Source organism: Oreochromis aureus, linkage group 23 (assembly GCF_013358895.1).
Source record: "Oreochromis aureus strain Israel breed Guangdong linkage group 23, ZZ_aureus, whole genome shotgun sequence".
Taxonomy (NCBI): Eukaryota; Metazoa; Chordata; class Actinopteri; order Cichliformes; family Cichlidae; genus Oreochromis; species Oreochromis aureus.
Window position 1 is genome coordinate 39,755,197 of NC_052963.1, and position 16,378 is coordinate 39,771,574.

The 16,378-nt window shown below is 38.6% G+C and overlaps 1 protein-coding gene across 1 annotated transcript; it reads left to right on the forward strand.

Annotated features, from left to right (window-relative positions):
- Window positions 1-88: 88 nt before the first annotated feature.
- hook1 (hook microtubule-tethering protein 1) lies at window positions 89-15,318 on the forward strand. The gene is made up of 22 exons (XM_031753634.2): window positions 89-340; window positions 3,073-3,158; window positions 4,103-4,175; window positions 5,722-5,772; window positions 5,957-6,089; window positions 6,323-6,390; window positions 6,625-6,687; window positions 7,624-7,707; window positions 9,184-9,347; window positions 9,434-9,574; window positions 10,629-10,830; window positions 10,995-11,105; window positions 11,222-11,309; window positions 11,395-11,461; window positions 11,549-11,689; window positions 11,836-11,923; window positions 12,449-12,480; window positions 12,590-12,672; window positions 12,757-12,857; window positions 12,936-13,037; window positions 13,594-13,662; window positions 13,748-15,318. Exons 1-22 carry the CDS (start codon window positions 296-298, stop codon window positions 13,904-13,906), a joined length of 2,151 nt encoding a protein of 716 aa, XP_031609494.1. The 5' UTR covers window positions 89-295; the 3' UTR covers window positions 13,907-15,318.
- Window positions 15,319-16,378: the final 1,060 nt, after the last annotated feature.

A 16,378-nucleotide genomic window follows, 5' to 3' on the forward strand; every position in this document is an offset into this window, starting at 1 on the left:
AGTGTGGAGTAACAGCCGTCAATCAACCCCGATCTTAATACCGATTGGTTTCTGCTTAGATACGCTCTCACTTCGCAACAACCCAACCTGTAAGCAAGAAGAAGAAGCTACGCTATTCGCGTACATCTTACGCAAACTTAAGTCGGACAGGTCTTCACTCGCCTTCAAAATACGTATCTGACGTTAGATAGCCACCTTTGGCAGCAGGTGAGGTCAAATGCTGAGGGACGGAGCGGAAGAGCTTTGCCGACAGGTGGAGGAAAAAATATTTTAGCTTTAAGCTAAAAGGCAACAAATGGACGAAAACAAGACGGAGCTGGTCGAAAGCCTCATAATATGGGTGAGTCTGTTTGTGAATGTGTCGCCGAAACCGCGGAAGGGATTTAAGTCACCTGTTCGTAGCTGCTGGGGGTGTCAACGAAAGAAACCAGAGAGAAAATGAAGCAAATCTGACGATTTGTCCGGACGGTGTAATGGCAGAATAAGGTCGTTATTAGAGACATTAGCTTCGTGTGCATCTGTTATTCGTCTCTGTGAGTCTATAGGTAGGAAATGTATCTGGGGGCGGGGGGGTCCTGCGGTCTGCTGAATGTAAAGTTAACACCTAGCAGATGCAAAGACAACAATCCTCTAGTTTATGTGGCTCTGGCAAGACTCGGGCCGCTAATCCAATTAACCAGGGGGGTATTTGCGGAATGTCGCTGTTTGATTGGATTTTTGCTAATGTTATGTAACTGCTTAAATGTAGCAAACAGCAGCAAGTAGTAAGGCACTTTCCGCTTACAGAGAACAAACAGTTTTGCTGCCTGTCTTGTGGTTAGTAATAGGATAAGCGCTGGGTTAATGAGATCTCGTCCAGGATCCACGATTGCTGTATCTGTCAGTAAGCCACTTTGTTGAATCCATAACTTTGTTGAACAGACTGGGAGAATTAACCGTACACCGTGGCTGCTGCTTGAATTATTTACATCTTCATGTAAGCAAGAAAGCCTTTGTCTTTATTTGGGTCTGCTGTGGTTTCTTTGCCACTATTGCCCTGTGCATCCCGCTCTAAACATTTATCATTGCTTCCATGCTAGATTATGGGAAACGTTATAATTGCTATTGTTTGAGTCACTAATAAGAGTTGTTTTTGTTTTGTTTTGTTTTGTTTTTTTTAACTGAATGGCTTGACTTTGGAAACATTGTGCAAATGTAGATAGGTAAAAAAGCACTGCTGTAAATGAGACAAACAAGACTAAAGAAGAACACAAATGAAACAGTGCAGAGTGATAATGTGTCTTATTCTCTCCTCTCAGCTTTCCTTATTCTCTGTAGGGATATGAAACAACTACAGTGCTGTGAAAACTATTCGCCACCTTTATGATTTCTTTTTTTTGTATTGTTTTTGTTTGTTTGTTTGTTTGTTTTTTGTCCCATGATGTTTCAGATTGTCAAATTTTAATATTAGACATTTTAATATTAGACAATGATAACCCCAGAGATGCATTTTTAAATAATGATTTTATTTGTTAAGTTTTAATTAACTGTGTTTAACTGAAATCTTTGGAAATCATTTCACTAGCAACACCCAGGTCTGATTACTGCCAGATCTGTTAAATCATCACTTAGATAGAACCTGTCTGACAAGTTGAAACAGGCTAAAAGGTCTCAAAAAGTAGCAGTGGACCACAGTGAGACTCATTATCCACAAATGGGGACAACTTGGAACAGTAGTGAACAGTGGTAAGTCTACCAAAATTATCATCAATAATCCATCAATGACTCATCATGGAGGTCACAAAAGAACCCAGACCGAATTCTGGAGGACTGCACGTCTCCCTTGCCCGAGTCAAGGTCGGTCTTTGCGATTAAGAAAGAAAAGCAAAAATGTCATCCATGGAGGTTCCAAGGAGAAAACCACTGCTGACCAAAAAGGAAACAAAGGCTTGTCTCACATGTCCAAGACTTTTGGAGAAATATACTGTGGAGTGACAAGACACATTGAACCTTTTCGAAGGTTTGCATCCCATTACATCTGGGATAAAACTATCATACTATTTCAAAAACAATACATCATGTCGACAGTCAAACATGGAGGTGCTAGTGTGATGGTTGCTTTCATGCGTCAGGACCTGGACAACTTGCTTTAATTAATGGTGACATAAATTCTGCTCTCTGCCAGCAAATCCTGGAGGCAAATATCCCACAATTAGTTTGTGCTCCAATGTGGCTGCATTCAAACAATTCTGCAAAGAAGTGTCGGCCAAAATTCCTCCACAGCAGCTATTCCCAAAGTTAAGAGTACTGCGGCCTGCTTAAAAATTAAAAATTCCAGAGGGGCCTGCCATCATTAAATCTGCACTCTAACCAAAATATGAGACTCTGCTCCATTTCCACAAAAAAATCTATTAAAAATAATCAAATAAATGGCTATAAATTGCTAATGCTACCCAGTTATATGCAAAGTATAAAGGCCAATGTTTGACCCACTTGCCACTGTGGCACAAACTTCAATACAAGTAAATTTAGGTCAGAGTAATGTCCTGTTACCAGTTTTAAATAACTTTTTTGTATAAATAAATAAATAAATACATTTATATAAGCATGTTACTGTACATAAGTGAGTAATTTCACACTGAATTTCTGTTATTCCTGTTGCCCACCAGGGGGCCCTGGCCCACACTTTGAGAATCACTGCTGCACAGCAACCTGAGAGACTCATTGTCACATAATACAAACACTTGAAGTTCTTGCTGCTAAGGGTGGCGCAACTAGTTGTTAGGTTTAAGGGGCAATTACTTTTTCACACATGTCCAGGTATGTTTAAATAGCTTTGTTCTGTTATTGAAAAAAAAATCATCATTTAAAGGTTTCTTTCTATAATAATATTTATTTTTTATCTAAAACAGGTAAGTGACAAATATGCAAAGAAATAAAAAATTAGGTACGGGGCAAATAGTTCACAGCACCGTATGGCATCTCAGAATATTTGCAATGTTGTACTTTTTAAAATATCTTTGATGGTGCACTTCTACATTATTCCCTCGGTTTATCAGTCATCATAATATTATTTTGTTTTCTGCCTCTCAGCTGCAAACCTTCAACACTCCTGCACCCTGCCAAACAGTGGACGAGCTGACCACTGGAGCAGCAATGTCACAGGCACTGCATCAGATGTGAGAGCACATGCTTTATTTATTTGCAGCCAGTTTCGTTAAACTTGAGTAATTCATGTCACACACACTCCTGCCTGCTCCACATTAGGTCAAATGTGCACTGCTGGAACAGTTGGGATAGTATGCTTGCATTTTTTTGGACTCATGCCCTCATTAGTTCCTCTAATATAGAGAGAAGGGGTCCTGATTCTGCTTTAAAGTGCACACAAACAACAAGAAAACTACTGATATCTTATTACATTTCTGGCCAGTACCACATATTAGTCATTGACAATGACGCCTCACAGCAAGAACATTTTGTGTACAAAGTAGATCTGCTTAATTATGGCAACAATCATAATCACAATTATGATGAGGATTATTTGTCACAGAAAATTGATTTAAAATGTCATGCATTTGTCAAACTTTTTAGTTTAACAAAGAGAACAGAGAAAGTGCCCCACTGTAAAGGAAAGGCAAAGTGAGAGCACCATTTAAAATACTTGTTGGAGGCTTTAATTGTAAGTGAATATCAATTTCAGTTAATTGCACAGTTATAGCTTTGTGTGATAATTCTGAGAGCGAGCATGGAGTTTGCATGCTCTCACCGATCACATGTCACATATCTCCAGTAAAGTAACATCTTACCCATATAATCAAAAATCAGTGGGTTAATTTAGAATTCAAACATTTTCTCCTATTACAGAAACAGTTTTTGCCACTTTTGCCTGACAGAGTTGTTGTAAAAGTCAAAAGCTGGATCTTCCCCATGTGCAGCCCACAGCTGAATAAAAGAACCTGTCTGTTGTATCTAATCTAATGCTGGCAGTTGTAGAAATTAAAGAGCTTGAGTAGAAAAGGTTGTAGCATTTATTTCAGAAATTTAATGCACATAACATGGATATCTAACAAAGACTAAACAAGGACTCTTGTGTAGAATAAGTCTTACCATCTCTGTGCTTCAGAGACCCTGCATGGTTCACTGATGGGTGGCTCAGTCGTATCAAAACAGATGTTGAGGACAACTGGAGATTGAAGGTACAAAGTACTATCATGCCCTGCTTTTTGTTCACTCTGTTTTTTTTTTTTGTTTTTTTTTTGTTTTTTAAATTTTTAAATTTTTTTCTAATTTGCTGAACCCTTTGTGTGCTAAATCCTTTGTTTGCTCCACACCTGCCAAACTGTCCTTGACACTGATCTCCAAGCCGCTCCAGGGGTTCTGCTTCTGGCTTAAGCGTGCGCTCTGACTCTGCGCTCTGACTCTTCTGGTGAAAGTGTGCATGTATGTTTGTCCAAATATGTCAGCTGTAAGGTGTAAGGGTGGGAAAAAAAAGCCATTTTATCTACATTGATTTGGATGTGATGCTTTATTCCCTGCTGCTGCTTTTTCCTCTCCCCTGAATGCCTTTTTCATGGACACATCCTTTATTGCAGCGGCCCCCAACCTTTTTTGCGCCACAGACCGATTTATGTCTGACAATATTTTCATGGACCAGCCTTTAAGGTGTCTCGGATAAATACAACAAAATAAAACCAGTACCGGTGCCAGAAAAAGAGGATTTATTCATAACACACGGGAAAAGACCCAGGGAAACCAAATTAATGATAAAAACAGTAAAAACCCTGAAAACCATGAATTTCACATCCGAGCCTCAACTCTTGTGGCCCGGGATCTGGGGACCGCTGCTTTATTGTGCATATAATAGAAGTCTTATTTACATGTGGGTCATTCATCTCAAATCTTTTGCCTGACCATTTCAGATTTTCCTTAAAATGTTATGGTCCAAAATTAAAAATTCTTGTCATTTTCTTGGTCAGTCCAACATGAAAGTTGAATGTAAATAACATTTTCTTTATGTTTGTGAATAAGAATTTAATGTTGAGTAGTATTCCAGAGGTTTTATTCATTTTTTTGCATTATTGTTAAATATAACTCTATACTCTTCAGAAATTATCTTCTGCAATGTGCCTTTTTTATTGTTGTGTGTTAAAATATGGGACTTTTTTGTGGAAATTTGTGTGCAAACATTTTTTATGTATCTGTCTCAAATTACTCATTCATTTTTTATAGAGCGGCCAGTGAAAAGTTTTGGCTTTTTAAGGCTCAAAATAGTTTTTGAGATATATTCAAGTTCAACTATTGCCTCAGATTTCAATGTGCAAAAATAAGGCTTTACAGTGGATGGACAGGCCTTTTTAAAAAACAAAAAACAAAAAACGATATTTATAGATAATTATCTACAAGTATTTGATACATGACCTGAAGTTTGACTGCAATTGTTATATAACTTTAGATTTTAAACCATAAGATTTTCAGGCAAATCAGAGGTGGCTGAGCAGAAATTGTTAAAAAAAAAACTGATGATGAGCGATTAAATGACCTAATTTGGTTTTAAGATTTATTATTAATATCAACTTAATCTACTATGCAACTCAAAATATCTGCCATGAAAAAGGACATTTTCACATGTGTGACTGAAAAGTTTCTTTTTTTGGTCTGCATGAACATATATTGTTTTCCATTGTTGTTTGTTCATTTTGATCTATATAAAACAATATGAGAATATTTTATATCTTTCCTCAGATGAACAACCTGAAAAAGATCCTTCAGATGGTGGTTGACTATTATAATGAGGTATGAAGTATGTAATCCTTGTTCATGCACAGATGTTGTGCATAAGTTATTGGTAGAGACGACTACAGAATCTGAAAACCTATAAACAGTTGTTTACAGCTTTTATAATACTTTTACATCTTAGAGAAAAGCTTTACCTTAGTGAAAAGTTAAAGTGCAGCTTTTATTTTCTGTGCACCTTCAGGTCTTAGCCCAGGAAATTTCAGATTTTCCCTTGCCAGATGTGTCACTGGTGGCAGAGCATTCAGACCCCACTGAACTGGGGAGACTTCTGCAGCTTATACTGGGCTGTGCAGTCAGATGTGAGCGCAAACAGGGTATGTTGCTGCTTGTGTGTTACACATAATCTCTACACTCATGTAAGACCCAAATAAATACATTTTGCAGGAACAAAATGTAAAAAAAAAATTAAAAAAATGTTGTAACATGTCATGTTTTGAGATGGCCTAGATTAGAAACCAGTGAGGACAGTTGCTGCATTTGGTAGTTTGACAAAATATTACAATGGTGTGTACGTTTGTGTAATTAATTTCTCTCATTATACTATCAGAATACATTCAGATCATCATGACCTTGGAGGAGTCTGTGCAGCATGTTGTCATGACAGCCATCCAGGAGGTCAGCCTGTTTTAATACAACATTACTTGCTCTGACAAATTAGCGGTATTAAGGATACTCAGAAACAGCTTTGCTGAGCAGTTCTGCCATTTTAAATAACAGTAACTGTTTCAGCAGCAGCAATAGTTTTTGAAGGAGGTTCGAGTATTTGCTTGCATATGCTGAAATAGGTTGAGGCTTTGCAGCTTTTTCAGTGAGTGTATGTAATAAACTCTGCTTCATTTTCCTCTTCAGCTCATGAGTAAAGAGGCCAAGACCCCATTTGGAGCAGAGCTGTCAGGGGACTTGGAACAACAGGTTAGTATTATTATTATATCCCACTGATTATAAAAGAAAGTGTGTTGCTAAATGCATTTGTAATGTCTATTTGGTGCGATATGGTGGATATGAATGCATCGGGGGCAAATCGGGGTTCAGTATCTTGGTCAAGAATACTGTGACATGTGGACCGGAGCAGCTTACGATTGAGCCGCCTACCTTCCGATTGGTAGACGATCTGCTCTGCCACCTGAGTGACAGCCGCTGCTGTATTTCTTTGCAGTTAAAATGTTCCTTTAGAGCAGCGTGCAACCTCAGCTTTTGGCTCATAGATATTGCTTGCACATATACTGACCTCATAATTTAAAACTTTAGTTGTATTTAATATGATGTTTTCTTTAACATGCATAAAGTCTAAAGTAGTTCAGCTTACTCTAATTTGCTTTTGCTAAGTCAAGCAAAGGACCTGCGTATGTAATTTAAATTGTTGGCTTGTTCAGCTGGTTCAGCTTGTCAGTTTATTGACTTGTTCTTGGAGCGTTACTGTACTGTGCAAACTGCAGAAGTCACTAATGTAACTTTTGTCAGGCAGTTGGCATCACAGCTGCTGATATTGCCATTTCAAAGGAGTCCACCCAACTTATTTCTGTAACTTGAGCCTTTATTTTCCTTGATGTGTTTGAGGAAGAACATTATCACTGTGCAGAGACTACCACAGCTCAAGTATTGACATGAACTGCACATGTAGCGCTGGGGATGTGCATCTTCAATGGGAAAATGAATCGGGGAACATTGATGGTTTTGTATTGATTTTATGAGTAATGTATTTTATGCTTAGTTCTTGAACTTAGCTTTTTTTTCTTTTCTTTTTTTTAAGAAAAACTTTAGCCATTTAATATTTGCTTTTTCTGATCAATGTGAGAATCATCAATGTCTCTCTTCGATAATTTAACTTCCAAATCCTCATGTGTCCAGCTGAAAAAAGCTCTTGAGGACCTCGCTGAACTTCAGACAGAGAAGGAAGCACTAACCCAGCGATGTCAAGAGCTGGACCTACAGGTGAGTGCAGACCTGTTACACACAGCCAAGGAGAATTACTACTGAGAAATATTCCTGAATCAGATTAACTCGCGCTCTCTTGCCTTACTTTGCTGACATTCAGGTCTCTATGTCTCCACACATACATGTCTATGTACAGTATAAACAGGAATTGTGTAATGCTTTGCACCATTGTGTGGAGCTGCTGTGGCAGAATGACCATGAGCTTAGAGTCTGGGCTCAGCTTGTCCTACCGTGGCATTCAGCCCATGCTCTGCCACTGCTACAAGGCCTCATTCAGCACTGAACAGGCAGACTAATTTTAGCTTAGGGACTGATCAACTGTTCAACTGGACTCTCGACAGATTGATTTGTTCTGTTTCCAGTCTTGCTCTTCTCTGATCGTAGCGAGGTAAGTATAACATGGTTGTCTGTCCCGCGCAACTAAACTCAACTAAACCAGCTGCTTAAATATTTGTACTCTAACTCGGCTAACAGACGGTTCAGTTGGGATTCTGTTTGACACGCAGTGCTTGTTTAATAATTTTTACTGTTGTTCCAGTAATTAACCTAAAGACTTTGCCATATTCTTTTGAGAAAAGCAACATCACATTATTTTGAAATGTATATGGGTCTTTTGTACTGATGTGCTTGTTACTAATTATTTGTTGTTTCAAAGATTCAAACTATTAAAATAAATGGCTTCAAGTTAGCTCCAACAGGCCATACTGAGTTACTAAATATTTCTATTTTACATGGTTTTGTTTGGTGGTAGTAGATAAATTGAAAGTGCATTTTGTAAATATTTTACATGCAGAGTAAGAGATTTTGTCATCTTACATTGGTAGTAGGCTCTTTATCATTTACCCTTGCATGTGGAAATGCTGTTGTCATCGAGGACACCTGTTGCCATGGGTGTATAGTCTGCAACATCCTGCAGAAAGGTTGCATCAGTCAAAGAAACATACACGTGAAGGTCAGAACCAAAGGTTTACCAGCAGAACTCTGCACTATAATGAGTCACTGAAATTATTCTGTGCTTGACCTGTGATTTTTAATTATGTGCCTGATTGGTATTCATAATAACAAGAATAATAGTGAACGTATATCTCAACTTTAGTTGTAGACAAGTTGTAAGGGCATTATGGGATAGGAATTTAAACAGTGATATGTTATTCTCAAACTAATGTTTCATAAACTGGCAACCAGCTTTGAGGTACTGGTGAGTGAGAATGAAAACTAACCATGCATTAACATGTTTGCTTAAAGTGCACTTTGTGCTCTGCTTTCAGCATGGATTAACTGCACTGTTTGCTTTAACAGCTGGGAAAATAAATTTTCATGGAAGTGGTGTATCTTTTGATGCACTGATGTGACATTTTACTTTGCATGAAATAAATGAAGATATTTAATGTCATATTTTTTCCCCCGAGGAAACCAGTTCAAATTTAAAACTACTTGTGAGAATGGCTCTCTCACCTTACTTTGCCTGCACAGGTGGCTGTTCTTCAAGAGGAACGGAACAGCTTATTGGCTGAGAATGACGTCCTAACAGACCGAGCTAATCAGCTGGACACATTTGATGACCCAAGCACACCCTCAGGAAGAAAACACAGTCAGTTACAGCAACAGCTAGAAACACTGCAGGAGGAGAACTTCAGGTTTGTCCTTTCCTCTTGAAATGGCTGATGTACCTCCCACCTCACTACGGTGAAAACAAAACAATGATGTGTTATGCATTTCCTAGGCTGGAGGCTGCTAAGGATGACTATCGGATCCACTGTGAGGAGCTGGAGAAGCAGCTGATAGAAGTTCAGCACCGAAATGATGATCTCACCAGCTTGGCAGAAGAATCGCGAGCTCTCAAAGATGAACTGGATGTGCTGAGGTTTGTGTCTGTACTACAACAGGTCCATTAAAGTATTAAATTGTGTAGAGGTAAAATCATAAAAATTAATCCAGTAAAATAAAAACGGATTTCAGGCTCAGGATTAGAAATGAGTGCATCAGTCGCATGGCTTAAATTAATTGGTTTGGAGAGAAAGTTAGTGAGGCAAGGCCGAGATTATTTGGACATATGTAGAGGAGGGTTAGTGCTTACAATGGAAAAACAATGTTGAATATGGAGTTGCTAGGTAAAAAGAAAAGAGGAAGACCACAGAAAAGATTCATGGATATAGTGAAGGAAGACCTACAGAAGGTTGGTGTGAATGAAGATGATGCTAGGGATACGGTCCGATGGAGACAGATGATCTGCTGTGGTGACCTCTAAAGGAAGCAATCGAAGGACAGTTTACAAGTAGATACTTTCTGTTGTCCCCTGCTGCGAAACTAATAGAAGCAGAAAGGCCACACCCTTCAATGAGTGAAACTGGCTGATATTTGAGTTTCTGACCTTAACAATGAGGGCTGTCATTTTGCTGGCATGAAATCGGTGTAACACCGGTACAGATGATCTCGTTCCAGTAAAATGACTTAATTCTAAATCGGTAATGTTACAGGAAGTGAAACAATGAGATTTCGAATTTCTTTTGTAAGAGTGTCCTGGGACTAGATAATCAGCAGGTTTTTGAAACCAGAGCTCTTTGATCTCTCACGCAAGCACTGGGAGATCATTTAAGTTCGACACAAAAGGCGCTTACCTTGGTTCAAAACGTTCTACCTGAGTGTATAGTTTAAAGTAGAAAGGCCTTATTTCTGAAGCAGCTCTTGTTCAGTTATATTGGAGACTCAAATGTGTGGCAAAGATATTTTACAGTCCTTCATATTCTTGGGTAGGAAAATGTTTGTTTTGCGATATTAAATATATAAGTAATCAAAGAGGTAGTTTTAAAGTATCCAGTGATCCCAATAGCTTATTTAAATGTTGCTTATTCCAGGCACAGTAAATCGAGACATGTGCCGCAGTACTGTATATTTCAGTTTTCCCATGTGCTGTATAGGAACTGCTCAGATCGGGTGGTGATGCTGGAGGCTTCGGTGGAAACGTACAAGCGCAAGCTGGAGAATCTGGGTGATTTAAAGAGGCAGATGAAACTGTTGGAGGAGAACAACATGACTTACATGCAAAACACAGTCAGTCTGGAGGAAGAGCTGCGCAAGGCCAACGCTGCCCGTGCACAGCTCGAGACATACAAGAGACAGGTAAATGACATGCAAAAGCACAGCTGGAAATTTCATCCAAAATCCACACAAATTATAAATTTCACACAATAATCATTTGTAATAATTACATTTACTGGCATTTTATGAGCAATAATGTGTCTGATGCTAGATGAATTTATATTATTACTTTTTCATTTATTTAGGTCCAGGAGCTACACAGGAAGTTATCTGAGGAGACGAGGCGAGCAGACAACCTGGCGTTTGAGATGAAGAAGTTGGAGGAGAAACATGAAACTGCAACGAAAGAAAAGGAGGTTTAGCAGCATTTTTGTTGTTGTTGTTGTTGTTGTTAGCAATAATAATGTAATAATTTTCTTCTGTGATAAAACTCCTAACTAACATGGTTAAAAAATTTCTTCACCACCACAAGAGGATCATCATTGAGCGAGATTCTCTGAAGGAACTCAACGAGGAGCTTCGATGCACTCAGGCTCAGCAGCACCAACTCTCCCAAGCAGGTATCCTATAGGAAAGGTCATACCTGACATTAGTTATTGTGGCGTTGCTATGGTAATCTGAAGTTTGCATGCTTATTTCATATAGGCATGCTTCCCTCTAGCAGCCCGAGTCATGATAACCTGGCTGCTGAGTTGATGCCCATTGAGTACAGGTAGTATCTTACTGCTGTTGCTGCACTTAATAAGATTTCTATCTTTCCCACTAAACTAATGTGTGTGACTGATGTGTAATTGTTCAGAGAAAAGTTCATTCGGCTGCAGCATGAGAATAAGATGTTGAGAGTGCAGCAGGAAGAATGTGAGCGTGAGAAGATCGCTTCTCTGCAGGCCCAGCTGGAGGAAGCACACAAGACTCGCAGCGAACTGGACACTGAAAACAGGTTAACAGAATTTCTGTCAAGCACTGATAGATGTGATAGAAGATGTTGTCTCCATACATTTAGTTTGTTGTATTTTAATGTCCTTATCAAACGTATTCGATCTGCATGTTAACCTTTCATTCCTCTACATTGTGGTTAATCTTCAGATTGAGTCGAGAACGGGTCAGTGAGCTGCAGCAGCAGGTTGAGGACCTCCAAAAGGCTTTGCAGAGCCAGGCATCCAAGCCTGATGATGTAAGTGTGCCCAAATAGGCTGGCATTAGTACAGAGAAAATGCAGAGTCAGTGTCAGCCTGGTATATTTGATGCTGACAGGGTATTACAAAAGAAAATCACTCATACAAGGTAGGTAGATTGATATTAAGACTGAGATTGAGATGGATAGATATTGGTAGAGAAAGATGTATGCATTGAGTCAGATTCATAGGTTTTTGGTCAGTCATGCAGTTTTTGTCATTCTTTCCACAAGGAGTTTTACAAAAGGATAGTATTAACTGTAATTAGAGCCATTTGTATACATTCACATAGATGGTTTACAGCAAGATGCAAACCTCTGGTTTAAATGTAAGAACAGGAAGGCCAAATTAGTTTTCCAGAAAACACCTTAAAGAGCCAGCACAGTTCTTTCAATCACATCTTGATTGTTTGTTTTTACTTTAGAGTGAGTCAGTCAGGGGAAATCCACTTTATTTAATTTTGCCATCCATAATGAAATTCCTTAACCACATTTAATCTTGTACTTCTACTTTGTCATTTTCAGTCAAACCTGAAGCGGAAACTTGATGCACACATGTAAGTGCAGCTGGTCTGAGCTTTGACAAATAACTAAGGGGTGCAAAATGAATTTCTATGTTTTTCCAGTAGAGGGCGTTAACGAAGCAGCATTTTTCTTCCCCTTCAGGGTCCAACTGAATGAGGCTCAGGATGAAATCATGAAAAAGAAAGAGCTGCTGGAGGACCTTCAGCCTGACAACACTCAAACCTGTAAGTTGTGCGTTGCGTCATCATTACACAACACGAGACACAAAGTGATGGCTTAGTTATAAGTGTTATTATTTTATTTAAAAGCTCTGAAGGTGGATGAGCTGATGGCTGCTCTTAAGAAGAAGGATGATGACATGAGAGCAATGGAAGAGAGATACAAGATGTACCTGGAGAAAGCTCGCAATGTGGGTAATATTATTCATGTTTCGTTACTTTGAGTATTGTCTGTGTTAGTATTTCACTTCCTTTGTTCCTACTTGTAGGTGATCCGAGCATTGGACCCTAAGCTGAATCCTGCTACTGTTGAGATCCAGGCTCTGAGGAACCAGTTAGCAGACCGAGACAAGCAGATTCTCAGCTTGGAAGTAAATCTGCATTTTAACTTGTTAAAACTGAAGTTATATGTTTACTACATGTTTCTCAAAACTGAGTCAATGTGCAGAGAAGAAACTCTGTATCAGAATATACAGATATCAACAACAGTATGAGGAAATTTATGTAAGCCACTCGGAGATGGAAGTAAAGGTTCTGAAATATGGCAGTCTCTACCTTTTCCATTATAAAGACCCAGTGATGTTTTCCCTTCTTGCATTTCCTAAACCAGTAAATAAGATTACCTCCTGTTGCCTCACTTTTAGGGCAAAGATCTGAAATTGGTTCATTTATCCTGTGTGGGTCTTTCTGGTGTGAAAGAAGTGACGTGGAAAAGCTTTCTGCTTCCTCACATAGTGATTCTGCAAAAGAACAGCCCAGCCCAGGGCTCTCTGTCATTTTGTGTTGATATTTAGTGTTTGGCTCTTTGGGAGATTGAAGATTTTGTTATAAATTTAGTGGTTTGTTGTTGTTGTTGTTGTTGTTGTTGTTGTTGTTGGTTTTTTTTCGTTTAAATGGACTGACATTTTTGGCTAATTTGTCTCATAGCGTCAGTGTGAACAGGCAAAGCTGAGAGAGTATGAGGAAAAGCTGATTGTCACAGCGTGGTATAACAAGGTAAAGTAAAATTGGCCGACAAGATGGTCTGTTACATATTTACCTACTGCCTCTCCTTCACTCAGTGTTTTCTTTCTGTACTCAGAGTCTGAACTTTCAGAAGCTGGCCATCGAATCACGTCTCGGGGGCCGCACTGCCTCCATGCTGTCCCCCGGTCAGTCCTTTCTGACACAGCAGCGGCAAGTCTCAAATGCCCCCCGCCGGGCACTTTCAATCAGCGTGCCTGCCACTACCTCCAAGTAGACTGTGTCACAGAGCCGAATGTCTCCCTTTATTCAGCTAAGGAAAAATCTATAACCATCACTCCCTCCCATAAGTGACCTTAAACACATCTGCTCTCAAAACGGGGAGGGGTCAAAGATATGCTGATTGGGATCAGTGAGCATCGGCTCATCCAATAGGTCACCCACCTGATGATATTTATGCTCTCCTACTGTACATTGAACCTGGATAGAAAGTTAACCTACTGTTAACTCAAGCAGTGCACAATGCACCAACTCTAGAGTAGACTAGAACACATTTCTACCCTGCCTTTGCTTTGCTGTGCAGCTGAATGCTTGTTATAATCAGTTTAGCCTGGGCTCATTTATCTCCTGTCAGGACTAAGAGAAACATAACTGACTGCTTAATGATATTTAATTCAGAGTTTGAGCCCACTCGTTTTAACGAATGTGATATTAATGAACGCTAAAGCCGAGAACTTGTAACTTTAGATGATTGTTGAAATACGTACAAGTTGAACAATCAAAGTATGCAGTGATGGTGACATAGTCATCAAACAGGAGCATCTGATGAAAAACACAAAGAAGCTTTGAAAAATCAGTTCTGTATGTGGTGCTGGCCACCAACTGCTTTTATGCTTCAAACATCAGCCACTTAGTTTTTACTAAAATGGAAAAAAGCCCATCATGTAAAGCTGTGAAAATCCTAAACCGTTTAAAGTAAATCCAGGAATATTTTTCTATATTTCCAGGGAGTGATGTGATCTCTGTACTGGCAGTGTGCTCACAGTAAAAACTGCTGGGCCTTCTTGAATCATATTTAGCAGTGACTATCTAAGACTGTAGTCTCTAAATTTGTACAACTGTAATGTAAACATGATATTAACACCAGCCTTTGATCCAAATATCAGAATCAGGTTGAACATTTATATAGTACCTTCAAATTGTAACTTGAATCTTTTTTTTGTTTGTTTGTTTGTTTTTGTTACTGTAATCGGGTTGTATTGTGAACATGTATTCAGGCTGTTTAGTGTCAGCAGAGGTTAAAAGCACTATAGAGGAGCAGAATTTGTATTTCAGATTGTTGGTTTCTGGCTGCCTGTTGCTACACCTTCTAGTTAAACTGCACTAGTTTCACAACACATAATTAGATTCTATTATAACTTTTTATAGAAGTATCTAAAATTGCTTTGATTTTTCTTTTGCAGTGAATGACAATTATAGATTTCTGATGTTAAAAAGCAGTGACTCCTAAAAATAGGTGGTATCAAGTGTAGCACAGCACAGGGAACTGTGAGTTGTCGTTTGTTTGTGTGTAAATGGATTAAAAAAAAGTGTAGGGGAAAGGCATTATAAACTTTCAGGGTTGTAAGAAGTTCAAATTTTAAAGCTTTTGGATTTCTTGTGAATAAATGCATTTTGTTTTTCTAAAAATGTATATTGTATTCATTTATCACTTGGGTGTGTACAGCTGTATTCATATTATCCACACAAAGCAAAGGTTTTCTGATGATGTTGTCAGTGTGTGCAAGTCATCGCTGTGAGCCAAAAGTTCAGGCTTCAGAATAATCCAAATTCCCATTTTCATAACAGTATTTTCCACCCTGCTGTTGTGTGTGGATGGTGCTAGATCACGCACCTGTAGCTCAGATACACTCAGATAAAATGGTCCCAACTACTTACTGTTTAAGCCTGTTGTTTGTGAATTTATCATCTCAGTTGCTACTTTCAGGTCTTACTGAACACTAGTCCACCCAAAGGCTGATATCAAAGAAATTGCAACAGTCTCCTTTGTTTGCTACACTTTGATAAATAGACAATCTCACCAAGAAATCTTCTAATTTAGCAAGCCTTGGCATAAACCTGGGAGTGTTCCAGTACATGTAGTTTGAGTCATTTTACTCTGTACTCAGCTCTAGACCATTAGAAACAAACTTCAGCAGGACTCCTTTAGCAGGAAATGAGCATGGATGATGGAGCACGAAGTATTAATGAAGTCCAGGGTGCTTTGATGGCACTTTTGAGTTAGTCTCTATTTTTGAGTTGGGTGTTGATATTACATAATGTGTGAGGGCACATCATGGTCAATGTCTGCAATCAAGAGACAACTTTGCATTACACTTATAATTTTCCACATTAGTTTCTGATTTTTCTATTCAGATCAGTTAAAATCTGTGAATAAAAATGCTTACTTTTAGTTTGTTGCTCTATTTTTTACTTTAGTTTTTTTATGTACTATATTATACATTTTAAAACTTGAGTATTTGTAGTTTTGGAAATAGTTGGATAAGTACCAGAGCATTTTAAATGTGAATAATGAATTTCAACTAAATGTTGAAATGACCTCCTCGGTTTGGGGGTAATAACTGTACATGTCTCTGAAATGTAGGCCTCGGATATTTTGAATGAAAATAAAAATAACAATACTTCCAATTGGTGACGCAGAAGTTGCATTATTTAAATTTAGGAAGATAAATATTTTGATGACTTTGAA

Bases quoted from the DNA above. Each gene is read 5' to 3' on its own strand.
- hook1 (XM_031753634.2), top strand. From the start codon at position 296: ATGGACGAAAACAAGACGGAGCTGGTCGAAAGCCTCATAATATGG. The intron at 7,708-9,183 runs GTGAGTGCAGAC...TTGCCTGCACAG, and splicing joins GTCAAGAGCTGGACCTACAG to GTGGCTGTTCTTCAAGAGGA. The intron at 9,575-10,628 runs GTTTGTGTCTGT...TGTGCTGTATAG, and splicing joins GATGAACTGGATGTGCTGAG to GAACTGCTCAGATCGGGTGG.